General features: G+C 39.2%; 1 protein-coding gene across 2 annotated transcripts in view; it reads left to right on the top strand.

Moving 5' to 3' along the window:
* Positions 1 to 22,959, top strand: part of PCDH11X (protocadherin 11 X-linked) — a 1,248,873-nt gene extending 1,225,914 nt beyond the window's left edge. For both annotated transcript variants that reach the window (XM_019536469.1, XM_019536468.1), the window contains one exon: positions 19,529 to 22,959. In XM_019536469.1, coding sequence (XP_019392014.1) covers positions 19,529 to 19,917 — 389 coding nt within the window. In that variant the 3' untranslated portion in view covers positions 19,918 to 22,959. The remainder of the gene's footprint in view (positions 1 to 19,528) is intronic.
* Positions 22,960 to 25,301: the final 2,342 nt, after the last annotated feature.

The following is a 25,301-nucleotide window of genomic DNA, read 5'->3' as shown; positions in this document are numbered from 1 at the left end:
TCTAACATATTAAGAGAATAGAGTAACTTTAACAGTTTTCTCTTTATTACCAGGTCAGGTCAAATGTTATTGCTAGAGCATTAGCCATTAATCTCAATGTAACTTCATCTTGCCTAATTGATTTTGATTTTAATGTGTATGCTATCTTAAATAAATAAACCCTCTATCAATAATTAACAAGGAATGGTACAAATCTAAGATAGATGGTTCATGAAATATGTCATAAGACACATTATTTTTAGACCTTAAATCTTTTGAAGCCCATATACAACCATTTTTTTCTAATTCAATATCCTTTAAGTTCTTTGGAATTTATTACACTTGACATGGTATGATTAACTCTCCCCTGTAATCAGTATGAGCTTTACCATGTTAGATACCTATATTATCTAAAGCTTCTTTGGAAATTATCAGGGTGATATTTTGGCATAATTTACAAGAAATTCAAACCCAGGGCTCTAACTTAAATATTTAAGTCCAGAAGCTGAAATGTTCAAGGAAGGACCTTGAACATTTTACTTTACTACATCTTTACTACAAGAAAACTAGTAAAGAAAAGACTGTAGGCAGTGTAGCATCAGTCAGTGTCATTCTAGGTTTGTTAGTCCAGAATAAAACTCACTGGGAATTCCTTGATAAAACATTTCTTTTCCAGAGAAGATGCTAGCCATTAAAACTTCCTATAGCAAGATATCAACTTTAACAAAACTTTCATCAGGAAGTTTTGCAAAGTTCAAGGTGGAATTTCAGGTAAAAAACGAAGACATCATGGGATATGGATAAGAGAGACCAGGGACTTAAACGTGGGGGTCTCATTTCCAACAGACTGCCCAAAACACTTCATTGGATTATAATGCCTTTATCTGATGATTATTTATTTAAATAGGACCTTCCGAAACAGAAGAGATTGAAAGATTCTCGTACACAGAAGGGCCAATAGCTTATGCTTTGGCTTTGGCTTTTTTTGTTGTGAATTCAAAAATTGCTTTGGAATGGAAAACAATTTGCCATCCAGCTCTCAGCAGGAAGAGTATTATTTTGTAGTTCATACCTACAAGTCACTTTTATTTTCTTCTACTTTCAGAAAAGCAATATTACTTTGCAAACAGAAGAAATGCATTTCAATGCAAGCATAGTTTTATTTTTCCTAAGAGGTGTCAGAATTAAAAATAACTTCAAGAAATTTCTGACTACCACTACCAAGGACCAAAAAGTAACCCCTCTGGTACATTAATGGTATAATCTCAGACAGATGACACAGTCTCATTAATGGAATTATTTCTAGCTTTGTCAGCAGATAGGCCACACCACTTAAATGGTGCTGTTCTCAAACCTCACAGTAACCCTGTCCCTGAAGGCAACACCTTTCTACCCTGCTGCCGGGTATGATGTTCATATTTACTTATGCTAATAATTTATGTTAAATTTCCATTTCTAAATAATTAATAGTTGCTATATTTTAATAGGTAACTTAATTTTTGGTTAATCAAATACCTATTATGGAATTATATAAACCCAGTGGGAAAATACATCCAGGTAAGTTTTCAACCTGGATGTAATTAGTTGTGCTAATTCCTGTATTTCCCTCTCTCTAAGGTTAACTTTAGCTAGTTACATCAGGGTAGACATCACCTGTACCTTATTTCTGCTACTATTTGACATTGAGATGCATAACTCAATTTAGAGATTAGCACACTCATTTCTGCAAAAAAAAAGGAAAGACAAAACTTTCCTTCACCTAATTTCCAGAAGGGATTGATAGAATGGTGGGGCTATCACTTTCAGGAAATTGTGCTGATTTTTTGATGGGTAAAGAGCCTATGCTCACCAAACTGGAAGTTGTAGACCTAAAACCTTGGCAACTATCCCAAACTGACTAGTTCACCCCGGAGCAATTATATTCTCTCAAATTTTCATGAAGTGCCTTATCCCAGGCATTTCTTATTTTTTTATATTGAGAAATGAAATTGAATTAAATTATTTTTAACTCAGAGCGCTGGAAAAGATTTTTGAATTTGGTCAGGACTTAAAGGTAACATGGAAATACTGAAATGTAAGGAAAGAAGCAATTTTCATGGTATTTCCAATTGAGAATGGAAGCAAGATTTCTACTTTTGCAAGTTTTCTAGCCTAATAGTTAAAACTCAGAAAGTTCTGGTAGTTCAGCTAAGCCTATGAGCCTTAAATACATACGCATATGAATCCACACTGAGCATTAGGGGTGTACGGAGCAGGCACTATTTGATTCAGATTTGGATTTGTCCCGAATCAGAGACAGTGTTTCAATTTGTTGATTCAGATCACTGTCCCCGATTCAATTCAGCCAAATATGAACCTGAAGATTCGATGCTGAATTGGAGAATCAGTGATTCAGACATAGACACAGCTTTAAATGTTTTTTCTACATACCTTAAGGTACCAGCATGGCTTGTGAGTGCTGGGGTGCATGGAGCATCCCACAGTAGTGTGGGGGTGCCCTCCATGTGCTCAGCAGTGAGCCCATCCCCCATGCCCACCTGGCTCAGCAATTGGCCACGGGGGGACCCTGGGTGCCCCTCCAGACCCAGGAGGTACCAGTCACTGAGCTGGAGGTCTCAGGGGGGCCCTCCTGCCTGCTCCCTGGAGGACCCAGAAGTGGACCAGAAGTGCTTCCAGGTCTGCTGTTGAGCATGCTGGGGAGTCATGTACCCCAGCATCTCAGTATTCATGAGCTGCCTGCTACGTTGAGGTGTGTAGAAAAAACATTTAAAGCTGTGTCTATGCCAAAATTCCTGAATCTTTCCGAATCTCTCTGAATCAATTCGGAGGGTTCTGATTTGATTCAGAGAGATTTAAAAGTCCTCTAATTTGATTTGGATTAGGAGATACGGCCACTGAATCAGGCTGAATCAAGTCAGGGACTGAAGCTTTGCACAGCCTGACTGAGCATCACCCATCCTTATTGGTTGCATCTACATGTGATACTATGTCGCCGTAGCAACACACTCCCTCGGTACAGTGCATCACACTGTAGCGATATAGGGGCTAAAAATACCTTTGCACTGCGTTATTGAGTACTTCATTTGGAAGTACTGAATGACAGCACAGTAACAACAGCACCATAGTGGCATGTGTAGATGTGCCCACTGTCTTTTCTTTTAGTCCAGTAGAGAATAGGATCCATAGAAGAGACTGAAAAATTAAAGAAAGCTACCTGTAGCTCTGTGTGTGTGTGTGTGTGTGTGTGTGTGTGTTATTCTTAAAATAAAGGACTGCAAAGGCCAGAACTTAATCACTTGCTCTTATTATTTTTCTTGTATATACTAAAACCCATATAGAAAATAAAATATTTATAGCAATCTGCTCCCAAAGGCATTTTATTATTAAAGCAAAAAGGTAGAGTATATTATAACAGCAATAATTTAAGGTTTCTGCATTAAAGCATCTTGCTGCTGACCTCATTAAAGTAACCCAGCTTATGCTAACAGACCATTTCCTCCTTTTTCCCCATTTTTACTGTCACTTTGGTTCTCTTAAACAGCCAAGGCTGCTAAATCATGTTACCCAAGTGGCTACTTTTGGTGACCAGGGTAATTCTGGACTATCATTTCCTTATATTAGGGCTGAATGCCTTCTTAGATTGAGTACTACCTCTAGCACTCAAAAAAGACCTATTTCTTATTAGCTGTTGGCTGACGTGAACAGTTTAAGGTTGTCATCAACATCACTCTGGTGAGTTCCTGCTGATCAGATAGCACTGAAAGTGCTACTGGAGATGTTTAATAAGAAACGCTTCTGCAAATGAGAGGCACTTCTGGCTGCTGACAGAATAGTACTGGCACTGCAAGCTATGTATTCATATCTGTGCTGTGTTGTGAAAATATGAAAAATAGCTCAGCAGGGCATAATTGTGAGCAATTTGCTTAATTGCTTGCTAATTCTTGCTTGCTTTTTAATGAAGTGAGCGTGCTAAATGTAATGTTGGACGGTTCACATCCAAAATGTGTCAAATTCAAGCCCAGCTTTTTGTAAAGGCTCCAATCAGTTTTAAAAAATTAGACAATTTAAAATAGATATTTAACTTGTTTCCTAATTTTCCTTTGGTTTTGATTTTAAAAAAAGAATAGGCAGTGTACTAGCACAGAGATACTACACATATAACTGACAATAAGCTACTTTACATTTCTAAAGATAACTGGTTGTGCTCCAGTCATTAATAAACAAATTCTTTCAGATTTTGAGATACACAAGCATTAGAATCCATTTTATACAGATATGGGCACTGAGGAATAGGGATTTTCAAGAGGTTAACATATTGATTGGTATACTTTTCTGAAAAATCTTATCTTCTATGTGGTAAAGGAAAAAGAAATTTCTGAAAAATCTGGATCTAAGTATATATGCTGGGCCCTTGGAAAATTGTTCCTATTTGACTTGTTGAAAGCACATAGAAAATCTGTGGAAGAATGAGAACTGGAGCCAGATGTATTGATTCTACCTTAAAGAAGACTTCCTTTTCTACCTAAAACAAAGTTTCACTGAAATGAAGTCATTCATAAACTCTGTACTAATTCTTAGTAGTGAGAAACAAGGATTCTATATATGAAATTCTTACCTAATATGAGTACTGTTTATGATATACTGAGCACAGTACTTGCTCTTTTGTAGGATAATTTCTGAAAATAATACTTTCAATTGAAAAATTGGGCCCTTTGCTTTTAGTTTATACTATTTCAGCTTTATTGCATACATGTAGTTTTTACCAGCCAAAGTTTGTGTTCCCTGTTAACTTTGAGCATTTGAGCAGTTGCTACTTGGGGAAAAAATAGACAAAGAATCCTGCAAAGCTTGTCTTTGCCCCTCAATTCATAAAAATATTCAAAGTGGATTGGTAAGCCTTTATATATACTACAGCATCTTGGTTTGTCTTTGAAAAAAGTTGCTCTGTATATATAAAGCAAAACTTAGTAAAGTAAATCAGGTTAAGTAATTATATTTTGGATAAAAGATACCTACTGGTAAAACTGTAGATTGAAATGGGGCTTTGGCATAAGCTAATTGAAAGCTACTTTGAGCTACAAATGATTAAGGCTGTAGAACAATTAAGTTATTCTTTTAACCACCATGCTTTAAGTTAGCCATGACTGCTCTGATCTCCACATTTCAAAAGATGGTAATTCACCTGATAGACTAGGTCTTTAAAAATGTTCTTAGTTCTTAGGCAGACAAATTAAATAAATGTGTTAATTCCACAAAGCAATCTAGATTTCAGATAAAAATGATAAGCATACAGATTCTCACTAGCCTGCAAGATGAAGTGAAAACAAGGTCAGATTTAGCGAACATGTTCTGAAGTGAGTCAGTAAGAGTGGGGGGAATCAAAGCCCAGGTTGTCCCTACTTTTTCTGACACTGTTCTATCATAGTGACGTTATTGGGAATACACCCTCTTCCTTGTAGTTTCACAAATATGCCCATCACCTCTTTCATAACTGGATGTAAGAAGATGCCTTTTACCAATTCTACACAGTAGTGACAAGGAGAAGCCAATGCTGCCTTTGCAAAGAGGATTTCTCAGAAGCTTCAGGGGCCTGCTTCAGCTTCACTTCTGGATGCAAATGCCATAGTTAAAAACCTTTAACAAGGCTGATCAACATGTGAACTCATGACTTCCTACAAAAACACACAGCAGGAAAGTGAAAGAATTGAGCACCTATGTTACTTCTACCAACAGAGAAGGGATCAGGAAATTTCCTTCTTCAACCAGTCTACCACTGACTTGCAGAAAAATACCACAGCCACTAGAGAAGAATCAGGAAAATGCCACAATCAATCGATTACAATGATAAATGTTCACCTGAGTGTTGGATCATCACACTTAGCAGTGCAGGCTATATTTCTTGGTCCCATTGATCTACCATGGGCACGGCAGTACACACATGGTGGAGCAGCCAGATGTTACTTGGAGTTAGAATTTAACTGTTCAGTGAGTTTGGGCAGTAATATGGATATATATTCAGAATATGTAAAATGTTGCAGTTATCAAACTTTGCCTGTGTTTGATAAAGAAAACCGGTTGAACATTGCCTATGTCTCAGCTTGGGTTTGAAAACAGGGTGGCATAACCTAAAGGGGGATTGGGTTCAGAGGTGTGCCACAGGGTCTGAACTCATCAAACATAAAATCTTGGAGAATAGGCATGGGGTAGGGAGACCTTTCAGGGGTTCAGAGTCAAGACTAGGCACTTCTCCATGAAGGAGCTGGGCAGCTGAATTTTTCTGTCCCCAATGTCTGAAAGCTGAGGGCCAGGAGGCCTCACCACAGCAGCCACCAAAAACCACTGGACCTCCCACATGGGACGCTGGCCCCACTCTGTGGCTATATCTCCCCCTTCATAGACCATGGCCCTGTGGCTTTCACTGACATGTGTGGCTTATGTTAGGCATCTGGCCAAAGTCAAGGGGCTGCCTATTCCTGCCAAGGTTGTGCTGCTCTCTTGCAGCAGGACCCAGGCCACAAATGGGGCCATAGGGAACAGAAGAGAGCTCTGTGGGCCTTCGGGCAAGAAGGGTGTGAATGAGCTTGGGACCCTTGGGCTCTTCTGCTAGAAGCTTCCTCAGTGACTGGCTAGCCCAGCGGGCTAGTGGGCCCCTTCCTGCATACCTCCCCCCTTCTCCCCCTCCTCAATTCTGAGCACTCCTGCTTCCCTTCAAGACTGACCTGGAATTACCTGGGTGGGGGAGGGCTGTGTCTACAGGGCACCTGGCGCTGCTCCTGGACCATGTGCATTAACTCCCTACCCTGGTGCTGTGACTCTCTCAGCTCCAATGTACTATGGAATGTCTCCTCCAAATAGCAGGTGGGCATTTGGAGCCCCTCGTCATATATATCAGTGGGGGGGGGGTTGGCAAGAGGACGTTTTCCCTTTGTTCCTTCGGTGGTTGTCAGACATAGTTGTGTTATATTTCCTGTCCCTAATCTGGGGGATACTTTCTGCAAAAACTGCTGTTTACTCTTTTACCTGCTGAGCTCAAAAAACACTACTGATGTCTTTCCATGAGTGCTTTGGAGGGGAGGGGGAGTTATTTACATCCAAGTGCTAGAAGTATCAGTGCTTAGGTGCCAATCCCCCATGGAGTGCAGCATGACCCTACCAGAAATAGCAAGGGCATGACAACTAGGCAGATATATGATCCCACTGAATGGGACATGCCTCCTTCGTAGATTTAATAGATTTCATATACATTAGGGCTGGAAGGGACCTCATGAAATCATCTGGTCCAGCCCCCTACCCAAGGGTAGGAAGTCAGCTGGGGTCAGAGGACCCCAGCAAGATAATCATCCAAATGCATCTTGAATGTGGCCAAAGTAGGTTCTTGCATTCATCTTATGATGAATATGAGACACCAATGCAATGCTGCAGCTGGCAAAGCAAATGGTCAGTCATGATACCAAAGTCTCCTTCAAACGTAGTGCTAGTGAGTGAAGTACTGCTGAGCCTACAGGTATGATGTGGGTTTTTCCTCCTGAGGTGGAGCACCTTGAATTTCTCTATGTTGAAAGTCATCAACTTTGTATCTGCCCACCATGCAAACCTATCCAGGCCAGCCTGGGTCTCCAGCCTATCCTCCAGTGTAACTGTGCTTCCCAATAGTTTCTTGTCATCCGCAAACTTAACCAGTTAATTTCTGACACCTGAATCCAGATCATTAATGAATATATTAAAGAATACCAGTCTGAGTACTGAACCCTGAGGGACACCACTAGTCACCATATGCCATGCTGACTCGGTTACATGAACAGCCACTCTCTGGGTCTGACCATGGAGCCAGTTCCAGAGCCATCAGACTGTAATGTTGTCAAGGCTTCAGTTCCCCGGTTTTGCCATGAGGACCCCATGGGAGACCAAATCAAAGGCTTTTTTGAAATCCAAGTAAATGATATCAACTTCTACCCCCTGCTCAGGTCACAAGTTACCTGGTCATAGAAGGAGATAGGTCTGGTCAGGCAGGACCTACCCAAAATAAAGCCGTGTTGGCTGTCTCTTAGAATGGCACCTTCTGTCAGCCTATTGTTGTTGGATTCTTTGATAATTTTTTCAAGATCTTACCAGGGATTGAGGTGAAACTGATTGGCCTGTAGTTCCTTGGGTCTTCCTTTCTTCCTTTCTTGATGATAGGCACCACATTGGCCCTCTTCTGGTCTTTAGGAATCTTTCCTAAGTACCACAAGTTCTCAAATATCTGTGCCAATGGTTGAGCTATGATGTCGGCCAACTCTTAAGTGCAAAAGAGTGGGGTGTAGAGAATTGACACGTTGGCTGGGGTCCACACACAGCAGAGCTGGGTTGGGGTAGGGGGATGAATGGGTGATTCACCCTCCTCCTAAGCCACATAATTCCCATTCCCTCCCTCCTCCCACCCCCAATCTCTTTGTGGGCTTCTCAGCCATAATGGCCTGAGAGAGCGCTATGACTCCAGGGGAAGGCCTGTAGTGGGCTTGGATTCATCCACTGCCCATTCCTTCTAGTCCCCCTTCCCATGGACACTCCACATTTTCTGTAGGACATGAGTCCCCATTGCACCTGGAGCAAATCTTATAATCACAGGTTACAAAGCATCTTCACGCATGGCCTGACTTATCATGAGAAGTGTCAGGAGAATCAGCCACAGGTTCTGTGTGTTGTGCCAACACTGTGGCTGCTTTGCTGGTACTGGCTGCTTTGATGGTGATGGTACATGCTCCATACCTTTAGAAGGTGTGCAGAGACATGTGATAGGACTTGGTTTGGAACAGCTGCATTGCATGTGTGGATAACAGTGTCATGGGGCCTCCCTGCACTGCCTCCTTTACTGGTGCCCATATGGGTTACTCCTGCAGAACACCCCTGGTCCTGTGAGCATGTGCAGTGGGAGTGTCTGTCCAGTTCCTCATGAGGAAATGGGACAGGTCCTCATAGAATGGCATGCTTTGCCCCTGGCTAACAGACTCTTTCTAGCATCCAGCCCATGGTAATAATGCCTCCTCATCAATGTGGTCTTGGTGAAACACTACTCCTAGTCCCTGTTCTGACCTTTTGCTTGTATCTCCTGGGTGATACATTTGAAGACATCTCTGATTCAATGCCCTACCTAGAGCTGGTGCTGGATGTCCTCCTCTCATCAGTTGGCAATGAGATCCTTTATTTCCCCCAACATGTCACTTGCATCCCCATGTTCAGCTTTTGGGAGTGAATGGGCCAGGATTGTTCATGGCCCATTGTGGTACTTATGGAGTCCCAGTTGTCTGTGTGTGGGTGATGTTCCAGCTACTGGGGGCAGGTAGAAGACAGGAAGGCTGGATGGATGGATGGATGGAAGCAGTGGTGGATGCACAAGGGTGCAGTTCTCAGCCTGTTGTCACTCGCAGTTCAGAGGCTTGGGGTCCCTGCTCCCACCTTACTTGGGCTCAGCTGTTCAGATCACTTCCAGAATCTTGAATTATCCAGAAGCTTTCAGCTGATGCCCTGTGATTCTGGCAATGCCACATGCTTTCCCCAGGCTGTAAAATTCAAGGGGCCACACCCCACATGGTGCCTTAAGTTTACAGGGTGTTCCTCTGCTCATCTTACTTGGAATTTCAGTGCCCTCTGTCACATGCCAGCTGGGCACTGTGAGTGTATCAATTTTATCACAGGCCAACTGGGCTGTTAGGTTCAGTTTTGGATTGAGGAGGCAAAGTTGGGAGAGAAATAAAGGCAAATTTATTATAGCTTACATACACACAACAGTTAAGATAAAGATAAATGTGATAAGCAGATAACGCAGTATTAAAGAGCTAATAGTAAATAACAACAGATAATAACAACAGATAGATAGATCAGTTCTGTTGCAGGCCAACTGGGCACTGTGAGGGTATTAGCCATTGGGTGGTTCAAAACAACAGATAGACAGACATGGGTTGACAGCTTATCGATAGTCCCTCAATGCCAGGTACTAATGTCATAAGTGATTCTAGTGAAGTCAGGCATCCTTTGATCAAAGCTGTCACAGGTATTACTGGGGAAGGTCCCTTGATCAGGACCCAATCCTCACTCATACTGGGAGTCTGGGGTTCGGGCATGGAACAGAAATGACCATTCTGTTTCCTCCTTCCTGCTGGTTACCTGATGCATGTGATTTTTATATCTAGTCTTATGTTAATCTGGTGGCCTTAGAGCCACTTATAATGTTGCCCTATAGCTGTGACCCTATGGGATTGAAAGGTGTTAAAATTATCATAAAAGGTTACTACCCAGACTAGAGTTTATCCAATAAGTGTTTGACTATGCTTTCTTTGGATGTTTTCTTGGAATGTGTTGGGTGTGCCAGGCAGTTGGATCCAGTTTTATCATCAAGGCTGAACCCTGAGCAAAAAACTGTTAGGTCTCCTAATCTTACAGCTACAGCTATGCCTATGGGGCCCAGTCAGTTTCATGAACAGTTTATTTTATCATTTTGGTTAAACTTATGACAGAAAAGTTACATTTGCAGTTTACAAACTTACAAGCTTTATATTAACTAATATTACCTGTTTAGGCAAAATACCAAATGCCTCCAAGAAGCACATTTTATTGCTTATTAATTACTCTGGTTCTGGCTGTTACAGCCCTCTTCAACCACATCCCTCCACACACCAAACTACCTTGTTGATCATTAACTAGCTATCTGATCAGTGAGGAAGAAGAGGGGGAGCTAATCTGCATTGAATGAGAATGAATGACATGGCAGGAGTCTTCCCTCAGGGGAAAAAAAAACAAACCTGAAAAAAAAAAGGAATGGCAAATATTTAGGGCCCAACTCAGCCACCTTATTTACAACCTTAGAACAAGGAGGGTTTTAGTGCTTTGGATTCTATTAGTGAGATGTTATGAATTTCAATCCAAACACTACTTGCCAAATTTTATTTGATTTCATTGTTTGCCTTTCAGTTTTTCTTTCCCCATCCCTTATCTGTCACTGTGTAAAGTCCCCTTTTTGAGGAGATTTTAATATAAATATAGATGTCATAAGGGAGGAAGTACAAGGCACCAAACTGTCAAGTGGTTGTTCTATATTATTACATATTAATTTCCATATTAAAAAAAGAAATAAATACATCTAGTTATGTAATTTATGAATCTGAGCAAGGTAGAAAGTTGGAATGATTCGTGGTGAAAGATGCCAGATGGAAAAGCATGAGATTTGAAAAGAAAGAAGATTACAGAGGAAGTCTGAGACACACATAAGGAGAAATAATCTTCTCTCGTTATGTCCCATCATCTGGAGTTGTTACCTTCCAAGAAGAGGCATAAGCAGAACTAGTCTAGTTTTGGAACCAAAACCTTATGCCAGGTTCAGATCGAAGACTTTACTGTAAACACTCCCCCATTCACCTAAATTGAAATTTCATATATAACTCTTTATCCCTTTTCTATGTAAAAGTGATTTTTGAATGAACTAGTCAAGTCCAGCAAGATTTAGGTTCAGAGTGGAGAACTAACCTAAGTCTCAGGGTCTGTGTCTACATGAGACTCTATTGCATTGTTGTTACTGCACATTTATTTAGTACTTGTTTATATAAGTACTAAATAAATGCCCGATAACCAAGTTAACACACTGCAGCACCAGTGAATGCCTTTTTTGTGCAGTACCCTAATACAACTGTGCAGTAGTGTCACATTGCAGTTTTTGCCATGCAACATTACTCTGCCATGGTATAGGGCTACTGTGCAGTCAGCAACTCATGTAGATGTGCCCAGGAAAACACAAACTTGGATTGAACAAGACACTATTTTCATCCGGACCTTACAAAATATTTCTGAGCATAAGCAGCACCTTACTGCATCAGATGTATCTGAAATCACTTGGGAGAATGCAAGATGGAGATAGTAGATATTATGGATTGTAGTTCCTGGAAACAAGAAATACATTTTAGTTTTTGATTATGTTTCCCCCTCAACACAAGCCTTCAGATAAGGAACGTGGAGTGCTATTAAAATATTTCAGGCAAAATTTTGCTTCGTAATTTACACTGCCTGTTATTTATACTATCTTTACAGGTGTATAGAGCTGAGGAGCTTCACCTGATAAGTTTTAATTGTCTTCATCCCTGAATAAGCTGTCTTACCTGTAACTGCTGTTAATGACCACTCAGATAGGAACGTGATTTTTCCCAGCTCAGGCAATGTCCCTAATTCATTTCTAGATGGCAAAAGATAGGTAAGTTAGGGATGTACCTTATAGAGTAAACACTGCAATACAATGACCCAATTCTGCTCCACTTGAAATCAAAAGGAAATTACCTCAATATTAGGTTTGTGTTACTCCATTTCATCAATTTGAATGTTACTGAAGAACTATGAGATAAACATAATGCTCTCTACCCCCAAAGGTCACTGTATTATCCAGTAAACCATTTCAGAAAACACACAAGGGGAGTGTTATTGCCCTGAGTGAAAAAAATCAATGTCTTTTAAACCTTCAGACAATTTCTTGGTAAACAATGTATTGTCCTAGCCCTGCAGGCCATGACTCCACTCCCTGTCTTGCAAAAACACAATGCTCTGATTGGCTGATAATATTAGGGTGCCAGCTAAGTAGGCTATTAAAAAAGAACTGACCAAATGTTGACACAGTACAAAATACCTGGTGATCCTAAGTCATCCTTTCTGGGGCAGGAACTGGCAAATGGGACAACTTGACTGCCTCCACTCACTAGGGCTTTAGGAGGGTGACTCTGTTTGTCTCTCATTTTCCAAAATTCTGTACAGATTTTAGGGAATGTTTTGGGTTCAGAAGGGAAAATAAAATCACTGCTTCTATTGCAGGCAACAGATTGGGAAGGTGGTGTCAGGGACTTGAACCCCAACTTCCCAGGTCTGTTGTCTGACTGCAAGAGACAGGCAACACCAGCAAGGTCTTATCTCAAGTTCTTTATCGAAGTGTGCACACAACAACAAAGAGTAGCCCATCTCCTCCAAGAACCAGCCCCCCTTGATAACAAGTAAGCAAGTTTATATAGACAGTTTTGGTCACAGATACTACACCTAATTGACTCAACCTCCATGGTTAGTTAGAAACTTCTAGTGCGCATGACAAGATACGCGTGCAGGTGGGAATTTTCCACTGTGAAAGAAAACAAGATATCAGGTCAGTGTAAGAAAACCCCTAATTAGTTCAAACTGACTTTTGGCTACATGCTTATTTTGACATGCTAAGTAATAGGGAGGAGGACTGCATCCTTGATTATTTCAGCTGTGTCTTTGAAGCACTGAGTCTGCTTTGTAGTTAACTTCTACACTATTATCTATGGTCTTGTTAGTTAATTTCTACAGCTACACAATAAGAGGCTTTGAACAGTTCTTACATATAAGCATCTTCCTTATCATCAAACATGCAACTTTCTTTTCAGCACTGTTACTTATGCAAAGTGGGTTCAAGGTAGGTTCAGTTTGTACCATCCCTGTTTATCAGTTCACATTTCACTTGTCATACTGCATACAGAGAGCTCATGATTATCCTGTCTGTGGCCTCTCAGCAGTATTTTTCTTTGTGGGCTTTTGAGCCTGCTCTCAAACATCCTATATATCAGTGGGGAAAGAGTTCTTCTCATTGATGAATATGAGGTGTTTCCTAAGGGGAACATCATAGACATTTTGTTCTTGAGGGGTTTTTTTTAACGCGGGGGTTGTTCTAAGAAGGGAACACTACATTAAAATGAACAAGACCATTGGATATTACTGTTCATACAGTCAGGAAAAGTGACAACTGAAAACCAGTAACTAATAAAGCAGTGTAGCAGCTTGACAAAACAAGAATTTCCAGACCTAGATGCCGTGTGTATGCATCTGTGCTGCATACATCAAACTCTGTAACAGACTGTCTGAACCAGCTTTCTATGACATGTACATGGCCCCAAACTCATACTCAGGTGACCAAAATTATTAGAAACTGGCTTTAAGACATGAGAACAGAGGAATATTCCCTGCTTCTTTATGGACTATTGAATGCACCTAAGTTTTCTGGGACTTTGTGTTTGTGAGTTAGACTCATGGGTTTCTGGTACTGTAACCTGTATTAAGCACAGGCAATGTCAGAGCTTCTCATACTCTATATTCTACACATGCATTTGGTTTCCCCAGACAAGTTGGAAAATAGTGATACTACATGATATTGGTATGTGTAGGTATGGTGATGTACATTTTGGGCATGTTCAAGTACATTTTTTACTTCTATTAGGGACCTTGTCCTTTGCCAGAAATTAGTGCAGATGAATTAGTTCTTAAGACAAGTTAACTGTGAGCAGAGGCAAAATAGCAGCAGATCCACATTCAGAACTTGCTCACCTGCACGCATGACAATATGCAATAAGAGAAATTCAGCAATAGGCAGTTTTCTTTCTATGGATGGATTTATGCTACCTGGAGGAAGCATGTGGATGGGCCTGGTAACAGAGGCTTTGCTGACTCTTGTCAGTGACAGCCAAGGGAGAAGGCTAGCCCTGGCTAAAGCACATCCCTGTTGGGGGTAGGGGGGAAAGGGAGGATAGTGTTGTGCTCCAATGCTCCATGGTATGTCAATGGAATATGACCTACTGTGAGTCAGCGGGTCACATTCCAGGGTTATCTTAGAGTGGGATCCACCATTTTTATAGTGCTCTTTGTGTCCTGACCATCTGTTTGTTTATGGCTGTAGAGTGCTTTTTGCATGCCTACTGTGCAACAAGTGTGATTTCTGTACCTGGCCTATGTTACCTATTGGTACCATTGTTAGAATATTTCACTCCCAGTTAATAGAGAAACATATGATAATAATTTATATTTAAAGCCAAGTTTAGACATCAATGATGTGCCAGTGCTGTACTCTCGTTCAGTAAGGCTCGATGAAATGACAGAACAATAAAACAGGAGTTGAAAGGAGAATGAATTAGTCATGGAAAGATACATTACACTGCCTGGGAAGAGAAGGTACAAAAAATGGTGCCTGGTGAATATTCATAGAGAATATTCCCTACATTTTATGTTAAGTTCAGTCAAGAGCTCATTAATTATGCTTTTATTTCAGTTTGCTAAAAACACAATATTTCATACTCCTATTTTTTTTTTTTTTTTTTTTACATCTTACCAAACATAAATGATTTTCCATCCCAATTATTCTGGCTAGTGCATTGTATTAGTACACATCAGTTGTTTTGCCAACATTTTTTTGAATGCAGCTATCAGAGACCTTTCCTGAATCACACTATAGTTGTTCCTCAAGTAATTTAGTTTTTTCTGTAATAAAGCCTCATCTCCTGTTTCAGAAATCCACTCATGGTAGGTCCTATATATGGGCAGTTTACTTTAAAAACACTTCTGCTTTCAGATATTCAGTTCCTTTGAAGCAAGACCAGTAGTTGAGTATTTTTTATTCTTAAAATTAACACTGTGTATTTTTTAAAACAATAAATTGACTATATTGGTAAGTAAGTTTATGCTAAAAGGCAGATACTGTCAGATGAGATTTTGTGTGTTTACTTAATGTATTTTACTTTCTGTTTGTTTCTTCAGAGATGGTCAGTGGAGATAATGCTAACCCTGTGTAATATTAGTATATTAAACACATTGTTAATAGTACTAATTCATTGCCTTATAATGGGTACAATTTCTAAGTACTAGATCGAGAACAAATTTGAACGAGTGTAAAGGTAGATTTTGCCTGTGCCACAAAGAGTTTATCACATAAAGGCCCTGCACAGACAGAGCTCAGGTGTTCCAAACCTACTTAGAAAATAGCAAAAAAAATGTCGTCAGGATAACTCCTACATGATTTGCCAAAATGGTTGTAGAGGACATTTCATATATCGTCCTGTAGTCCTGCAATTGCTTCAGATTAATATTTATATCTTTACTGGTAAACACTCTTGTCTGCCATTCTACAGTTTTCTTTTCCTTGTTTGCTTGCTGATATTTAAGGACTGTTTCATCTGTTGTGTACAGCCTGACACTCTAGACAGTTGCATGTCTTCAAATACATATTCTTGTGTGTGTGCTTGCACATGCATACACGTGACTATAGAGTTAAAATCATAAAAAGTCATGTACCAGAAACTAACCATACACATGGAGAATGCCAAAAGTGTTGAAAATGATCTAATTATATTTGCATTTATATTAGTATAAAACAAGGTTGACTACATTGATGTCATTGACATACATCAGTCAATGGATTTACTCCAATTTACAGAAGTGCAAATGGGAAGGGAAATTTATCCAGTCTTAATAAAGAACTTACTTATGTAAGTACTTTACGTAAAGTAAGTTGATTATATATTTTAGTGGCTGTGGCTAATAAGTGCTACCTTTACCTAGTGGAAAGCTAAGAATAGTCCATCTGTAATAACTGTTCTGCTGGTACTTTAACACTTCAGTGAATAATTCCTATATTTATGCCTAGTGCTATCCATCTGGTTCTTTATCCATCATAACTGGATTAGTATTTGAGCCATGAAGTGCCAAATCATTGCCAGGATTAAATTCAAAGAAATTTTGACTAGAGAGCTGCCAAGCTGACCAATCTATTAGAATAAAACTATTTTTGTGAGCAATCACGTATTTCACTACAAGACACATGCTTTTGGATGTATCGTACCTGAACTAATCCAGAGCCCAAGGCCCCCTCTACATGTTACAGGTATCAAGCAGTTAACTGGTTAATTGTACAATTAACCTGTGACCAGCTACACATGCAAAGTACCTATCACACAATAAAAAGCTCCAACCAACTATAAAGTTAGACCTAAAAAATGTGTACTAACTTTATAGCTGGTTCATATTGAGCTTTCATTTGCACATGTAGCAGTGTCTCCCCTGTGGCTGGGAGACCTGTCAGTTGGTGGGGCTCCAAGCCACAGCTTGCAGTGTGCTCAGCCAGGACTGGGAGTCCCACAGCTGAGGGTACTTTCATCCCCAGCAGCTGCTGACTCTGGAGTCCCAGTGGCATAGGGACCCAGAGTCTTACAACTCTGGATGGTGGGTGCCAGCTCTGGGTCCTGGCAGCTGCTGGGGCACAGCTACCTTGGGGCTGCATGAAACCCCCAAGGCAGGGGGATCATGGCATCCACAATCTCCCATCCCTAGGAATTTCATGCGACTCTGAGGCTGGGGAGATTACAACAGCTTCATTTCCCCAGGCCTGGAGCTGCATGGGGCACCCTGGCAGCTGGAAGCCCCTCAATGGAGGGGGCTCACAACCACAGAAGCCTTCTTCTTGCCAGTACATGTGTGGGGCAGTGTGGGCTGCCCACTGCAAGCTTGAGGCTCCCTGCTCTGCTGCCCTCCAACAAGCTTTCCTGCCCAGCCCCACTCTACATTGCTACACCAGGTGCTGTCCACTGGGCTGTGGAGGCCCTGGGCGGAGGGCACCAGGGCAGGGAGCCCTGAGCCACAGGAGACAGCCTTCATCAGCTCCCTCCCACCCCCAAAAGTTCTGCTTTCACCATGCTGCCCATGGAGGGGGAACTGGGCTCCACACTCTGCTGCGCTCCAGCAGCCACTGCCTCTTGTAGGTGGCAATCTGGGCTAGGAAGCTGCTGCGGGGAGGGCAGGGGGCTGCAGACCTGGATCCCTGGCCCCATAGCCCTGGCAGCTTGGGGTCCTCTCCTGCAGGGGCAGGAGGCTGTGGGTGGGGAGTGAGGGGTACCAGGAAGTCCAAGGAGGTTGTGGGTGAGGAGTGAGGGGCAATTTCATGGGCAGGGCTGCTCAGCGCCACAAAGCATTGGGGGTGGAGGGGCAGCTGCAGCTGGACCCTTGTCCTGGTCAGCAAAGTGGGCAGGAGGAGCCCTGATTTTTCATGATAAAAAACCCAAAATCAAATGCCAAAATGTATAGGTATTTATAATGTATTTTATTATAGTGATTGAGGCACTAGTAGGCTTCCAAATTGCTTTAAAATTGTAAATATGTCAGTAAAATATTGTGTTCAGCTGATACCTGTGTTTCATTTTAATCACGTAAAAATGTAGATTTGGGGTTTTTAATCAGAGAATTAACTATTTTTTTTAAATCAGAGAATTTGCAAGTTTTAAACAGAGATCCCTGATATTGAAGATATAATTTGCAAGGCATTTTCCTATTGATCAGTGGTATTCTGACAAAAAGCATGCTAAATGCTATTTGTCTGTAATTGAAATTGATAACAACGTATGTGCACAGACTTTGCGTGGGCTCTTATTTTACAACATTTTGTACATTTTACTCATAATTAGATTTTAACTCATACTTTCAAAAATGTCCAGATCAGCAGTGCAGTATCTTTTTGTAAAAAACTAAATAGAATTTAAGTGTCTTACTCAGAAACTGCATTACTATAGTTCTAGAGGTTAGTTATTGCATATTTGATAAATACGTATCATAGAGAGAACCTAATTGTAAAGCTTCTTTTTGTTAAGACTTAGTTAAACAAATCAAATAAAACAAAAGCTATACTTCTTCAAGTGCTAGATGAATTCCTCATATTCAGTGTTATGCAACACAATGAAATCTTGCTTTCAACACTCTTCAGTTCTTCTGAATAATGTTTGCAACAAAATAGAAAACAAAATATGCATATTCAAAAAATAGTTTCAGAGAATTCATGGTTGGGTCAAACTTAATAATTAAAAGTTCTAGTCCACAGAAAGTCAACCTCCTTTCAGTGCAACCAGTTCAGAATTGCTTTGTGCATTGTAAAACTCTGTCTTTCAAATTTAGTAATTTGCCCTGTCTTTGTACATTGTAAAATTTCTATAAACCTTTTTTCCAAATGAACAACATTTGCTACATTTACACTTTACTTTACAGAGGACTACAGATTCCAGTGCTATTACCTTCTGATTTGTCAAGGTTTCCAATCAAGAAGGCACAGAGAAATCAATTCCCTTTAAAATTGCTGTTACAAGGTCTTTCATTCTTGCAACTCTGAAGCAGAACTTTGAATCCTAGTGACAGTGTGTCCAAATTAACTTAACCTTTTTAAAAAAACTATTAAACTTTCAAAGAGTGTTCCAAAAAAGGCCCAATTTAACAGGCATATTCTGTTCCTTTCAAGTAGTGGGTATAGCCATAATGGTGCAGGGAATATGTGAGATGCAAGGATTATTGTGGGTGATATCTTTTATTGGATCAACTATATGCTTGGGAATGTTTCCCATGCAGTTGGTCCAATAAAAGGTGTCATCCAAAAAAATCCTTGCTTTCTGCATATTCCGTTCAGGACAATTCTATTTTTAAAATGTTAAAGAATGGTAGTATTGAGGATTCTCATACTGTTGATAGGCTGTTTTTTATTGAAGTAATTTTATTTATGGAATGCTATGTAGAAACATATGAGGACTTTAATATATGAATAAAATAACTATTTTTATATGAGCTAAGTATTTATGTATATTGTAGACTGCTACCCGTGATGGACTGCTTCCCACTACTATTGTCCCTACTTAACGGTACATAACTATTTAAAGGTGAGGCCTTATTTTTGTTCTCAGCACCATCTTTAAAATGCTAGCTAATCTTGTTTGTTTTTTTCCCCTCCTAGCTATTGAAGTAAATCTGCAAAAAGCCCTAGCTGAAGCCTCTGAAACCTGCACTCAGGAGTGTCTTATTTTAGGCCATTCTGACAACTGCTGGATGCCACCTTCTTTGACACAATACCAACAATCCAACCCTCCTTTGCCATCATTTGGATTCCAGCAAGGATGGGGTCAAGGAACCAGACCTGAAGGAAGACACACGCTTGGCAGGCCTATTCCCAAGGATGACATTGATAAGGGCCAAGGTGGGCCAAGGCCCCAGTTCTACAATACCTGTGAAAGACAATGTACCAGTGAAGATCCAGTTAAGGTTATTCCCCTAGCAAACTTCACTCCAGCCCAGCAGGCACCAGCTGGGAGTAACACCACATTTATACATGAGCACCAGCTATAAAGGCATATCTGAGAAATCAGCTCCTTCAGGCTATAAGTGTGAGTGTATATAGTCACAGCTTAACACTTAATTTTAATGCATATATAAATTTGTTAGGCTTTTGAATATTTATGTAAATAGAATTCTGAATTGAAATTTGAACTTGAAAAGCAGACTTCTTAGCACTGAATTAAAGGAAATTTACCATAAATGTCCATCCCAGATATGCAAACAAAAAACAACCCCCACCACCGAACAAACCAAAACTGCTCATTTTATTTCCCCAAATGGGCCATTATAACAAAATTATTTGTTAGGGCATGGACTGTCTTCCTCTGCTTGGTAATTTCCTAACACATGTTAGATGCTGTCACAATCTTAAGAATAGCAGTGTAAATTACTCAAATGATTTTTAATATTATTTGTTCATTATATTATCTGTAACACATTCAACAGGTTCACATCCGTATGTTCATCAGTCAGTAGAAATAGAGATCAAGTAGGCAGTTTATCACCCTTTTACCTGAAATAACTGATTATATGAGATCAAATTTTAGAAAGAAAAGCACCCCTTTACCATCATTTCTCTTTCACATTATAACAAAAGGACATATATTCAAAGATTTTTTGTATAGCTTTTCGGTTGAAGTTTGCATTGTATCAGCTTATGATTATTCATATTCTGAAAGAAATTAGCATAAATTTGAAAGTCTCTTTGACCTGAAAGAAGGTACTTTTGCTAACTATAAACTACAGTGATTTGATGGATTATGTCAAAACTGATCTAAGTATTGAAAAGAAAGCTTCTTGCTTTCCAAGATTTACTATTCTTAAATAATGAAAGCTACAGCACAACCCATATAATGCTTGCCCTTTCCCAGCTATGAGTCCATCACTAATTACACTTTAAACTTACAGATTTCACATTAGCTAACGTCCACATGTGTTGAGTATTGCATAAAAATAGAAGAATGCGGGGTAGATTTTTTAGGGCTGATGTGGTAACATGGCTGTAAACTACTGTTGTCTAAAGAATATATTGGTGATTTAGAAGTTTGCTGTATAGCCATATAGGCAGTTATGGAAGGTTTTCAGGAAATAATTAACATTAATGTTAGATGCTGCACACTATTAAACTAAGTAACTCCTGTCATTCTAACTTATTAAAAAAAATCACCAGCTTTACTCTGCAAAGAAAGCAGGAGCCAGGAGGTAAATGTTGGATGGATGTAATTATAAATGCACCCCAATTATGTTACTCAATAGAAGCTCAAAGTGATTTACTGTAAACATTAGGTATTCTTTAGTGATCCTTGTACAGGATGAGATACATTTAGCTTAAAGAAAAGCTAGTAAATCCTACATTGGACAAAACAGAGATGTTATTTTCCTCTTGGTATTTTGTTGCTACCCAGCCATGCTGCCATGTACAATATGTACATTCCACTACCCAATGATTATTCTTTGTAACACAATTGAATAACTTGCTGAGTTATGATGCTATATTAAATAGACAATCGGAGCTGGATGGGTAAAAAGACAATGTTTGAATATTTCCTGTGGATAGAGTTCTGTGTGGGTTTCTTATTGTAACTTAAATCTGTAAATTATAAACAAAACTGTGTAAAAATGCTGTAATATAAGCTGCTTGTAAAATTTATAGAAATTTCAGTTGTTGAGGGTTTCGAAGGAGTTCTAAGATGGCTTCTCTTATGTGCCCAGCAGGTATAAGTAGCTTTAAATATTGTTGTCCCCACTGTAAATCTATTCAAATCACATTTAGTTTTCATGTGCAAAATAAAAGCAGCTTCACTTTTAACCTACTGGTAGGGTTTACTTAATGAAACCTCAAACTATTAATGATACATTTTTCCTTTTCTATATATTTCTCAGTAATGTTTAAGAAAGATGTGGCACATTGGCTTCCAGTGGCATGTAAATCCTGGAAAATACTTATCCTTTGGCTACTGACATATAAAAACTGTACCAAGCTTCTAGTTTAGGTACAATTTAAAAATTAACAAATTAACCAAATTAATCTATACAAAGTCTTCCAGCAGTCTATAGGGAAGCTCATTTCATTGCAAAATTTGCAGGGTTTTTTTTTTCAAGAAATGTGCCCAAATGCCATGTGTCATTTAGACAAATTATTTGTTTTTCAATATAGTAGCAAAGGCTAAAATGATAAACAGGGGCCTTACTGCTTATTAAAGAATGTATATGTATGATAGGCAGTATTTATTTACAGAATGAATTCCAGGGTTGAAGAGTATCATCAAATGTTAGAAGTATCATCTTTCCTGTCAGACTTCCAATCAGAACAAAAATTGTTTTCTACAAGAGTATTTCACTACTACAATTTTTGATAGACTCTGGAAAGGCAGCAAAAGTTAAATCAAAATAAAGGAAGCAGATTTGCTTTTATAACGACAAACAAAAGTAGCTTTGAGATTTGGATGGTCCTTTTAGTGTATTATTGTTTTATTCATGTTGAATTTCCGCATACCATACTATTGCATCCAGCCTGTGTAGAACAATTTGATTGGCAGTAGAACAACTGGCAGTAACAGATTGACAATTTGGTTTTCTTAATATTATAATTATGAATCTTCTTAAAAGAATACAAGAAAAATTATTTCAGGGGTATTTTTTCAGAAACATAAAGGCATTTTAGAGGTGGTCCAACTGAGTAAATATAATGTATTTTTTTTCCCATCACAAAGAAGTGGTTGCTTGTTCCCAGTTAAAAAAAAAAGAAAAGGTAATACAACCAATTTCTCAAGTGCTTTCATTGAAATGCGGTGTAAGAAGATAAAGTCAATCCTATGAGCAAGTTGAGTACCTCCTAGATGTTTGCTATGTCAGTTAGAACTTACAACTAAAGGAACTGAATATCATATATTTTTTTTAATTAAAAAAAAAAGTCTTGTAATTGCTACCACTCACTTAACAACACTCCATTGAGAGCCTTATGGACAGGGATGAAATTCAAAATCATCTAAGCTTATTGTAGTCCTGTGAGTGGTACAGGGGACTCTCTGCATAGGATCAGGGGCACAGGATGAAATCATAGAATCATAGAAAATTCGGGTTGGAAGCGGCCTCAGGAGGTCATCTAGTCCAACTTCCCTGCTCGAAGCAGGACCATTGCTAACTAGATCATTCCAGCCAGGGCTTTGTTCATCCCATCCTTAAAAATCTCCAAGAATGGAAATTCTACAACCTCTTTAGGTAACCACCTGTTCCACTGCTTCCCACCCTCCTAGCAAGAAATTTCTTTCTAATATCCAATGTCAACCCCCCTTGCTGAACTTGAGACTAGTGTTCCTCATTCTGTCATCTGTCACCACAGAGAATAGTCTACCTCTTTGGAACCACCCTTCAGATAGTTAAAGACTGCTATCAAATCCCCCTTAGTCTTCTCTTCTGCAGACTAAATAAGCCCAGTTCCCTCAGCCTCTCCTTAGAAGTCATGTCCCTCATCTCCTTCACCATTTTTGTTGCCCTCCACTGTACTCTCTCCAACTTGTCAACATCCTTTCTATATTGGGGGGCAGGAGGGGGGAGGTGCAGCAAAACTGGACACTATACTCCGGATGTGGCCTTGCCTGTGCAGAATAGAGGGGAATAATTACTTCTACTAATCCAGTCCTTCTACTAATGCAGCCCAGGATGCTGTTAGCTTTCTTGGCAACAAGGGCACAAAGTTCACTCCTATTCAGCTTACTGTCCACTGGATGGTCCTGCAAATAGAGGCTCCAGGACAGATTTCTGTATCCGCCAAATCCCACTAAAATAAAAGAGACTACTGACAGGCCCCAGGTCCACTGTTCATTCATGTTGCTCTTTTAAATACCTAAATTCTGCTAGCTAGCTCTCTTAGGTGTCACTTTTGATTTGTTTTAGATTTTGATAGTCATTACAAAGTGTGACATTAAAGAATGATTTCAAGTTCCTTTATTTTCCACCAAACTTCATATGGTATGTGTTGTGTCTATACTTATGATTTTGGACAAATCAGAATAAAGGGACACCTAAACTTGTGTTTGTGTGTGTATGTGTGCGTGTGTGTGTGTGTGTTTATAGGATATAATAATTCCAAGTTTAGCCACAGTTGTTCTAAGAGCATTTGTCTTTCTGTCAGAAAAAAATACACACGCACGTGTGTGTGTGTCTGTGTGTATTTTTTTCTGATAGGAAGACAAATGTTTTTAGAACAGCTGTAGCTAAACTTGGAATTGTGATGTCCTATAAAGGTTTCAGAATTTTACCCTATTTTACTTTTGAAACTCCTATATACAAAGCAATCAATACAAAAGTAAAAAAGTTTTTGGGCATGAATAAAATTGGGCATAGGAAATGATAATCAGTATAAAGAATTCTCCTAAAAATCTATTATGACTTCGTAGATAGAAGATACAAAAAACATAGGATTATAAATTCCTTTGTATTCAAGTACTAAATTGTAACAGGCACATGCACACATACATAATTCTGAGGCAAAAATAAGTGCCCCGTGTCAGTACCCAGAGGAAAAACATCACTGTAGACTTTTTATACATCTTACCTTATATAAATAATTTATCCAATACATAGACTGTATATTTTTGTGTAATCTTATTTAGCCATTTAACTTATTTTGTTTTATTTGTGTGAATTTGTGGGAAAAAAATACCAATACTATATTTGGTATAAAGTACAATGGTAGTTACATGATTAGATTTGTTTCATACAGTATAACAATATGGGGAAAATCTTTGCCTTCTTCAAACTAAGGTGTCATGCAGTTTTACTTAATTGTTTTTTGATACTTGCAAGAGCAGCAAATGCTGCATTTCTAAACATTTAATCAAAAGACAAGGTTGGAGGAAAAACCTTTCTGTCATTGTACAGGTCTATCTTTTCCTCTTCTTTCATGAGAACATCTCATTTTGAAGCAAAATATGCATGACATGCAAGTCACACTTGCAGGACGTACTTTTATGTTTCCCTTACATTCCTCTTCATCCTTTTTAGCAACTCTAAGTTTCTGTTACAAATTAACTCAGTTTGTCCAGAAAATATTAATCCTGCGACAAGAACAAATAAACATTTTCCAAATTTGGGCAAGAAAGCAGACACTGAATGGCATTTACTATGGCAAAGAGATGTTTTAAAGGAAAGGCATCCATTTTGTACCCCTCTCTTTGTATATGTACATAAACCATGAATCTATTCCTGTTGATAAATTGTTTATATTGCAGTCTACAAGTGCCATTTATCAGGATATATAATAATACAGTGGTTGGTTTGTGTAGAAACAAAGTAGAGTTGAAGGCAAAGATTTTATTTGATAAATGTAGGAAAAATATGTATAACTTATGTTATCCCTAGTTAAGAAAATATTGAAAACCCTTTGTAAATAT

Source organism: Crocodylus porosus, unplaced genomic scaffold (assembly GCF_001723895.1).
Source record: "Crocodylus porosus isolate Cpor-Errol unplaced genomic scaffold, CroPor_comp1, whole genome shotgun sequence".
NCBI classification, from domain to species: domain Eukaryota; kingdom Metazoa; phylum Chordata; order Crocodylia; family Crocodylidae; genus Crocodylus; species Crocodylus porosus.
The sequence above is the reverse complement of the archived record's forward strand: the minus strand, read 5'-3'. Positions and strand labels throughout refer to the sequence as shown.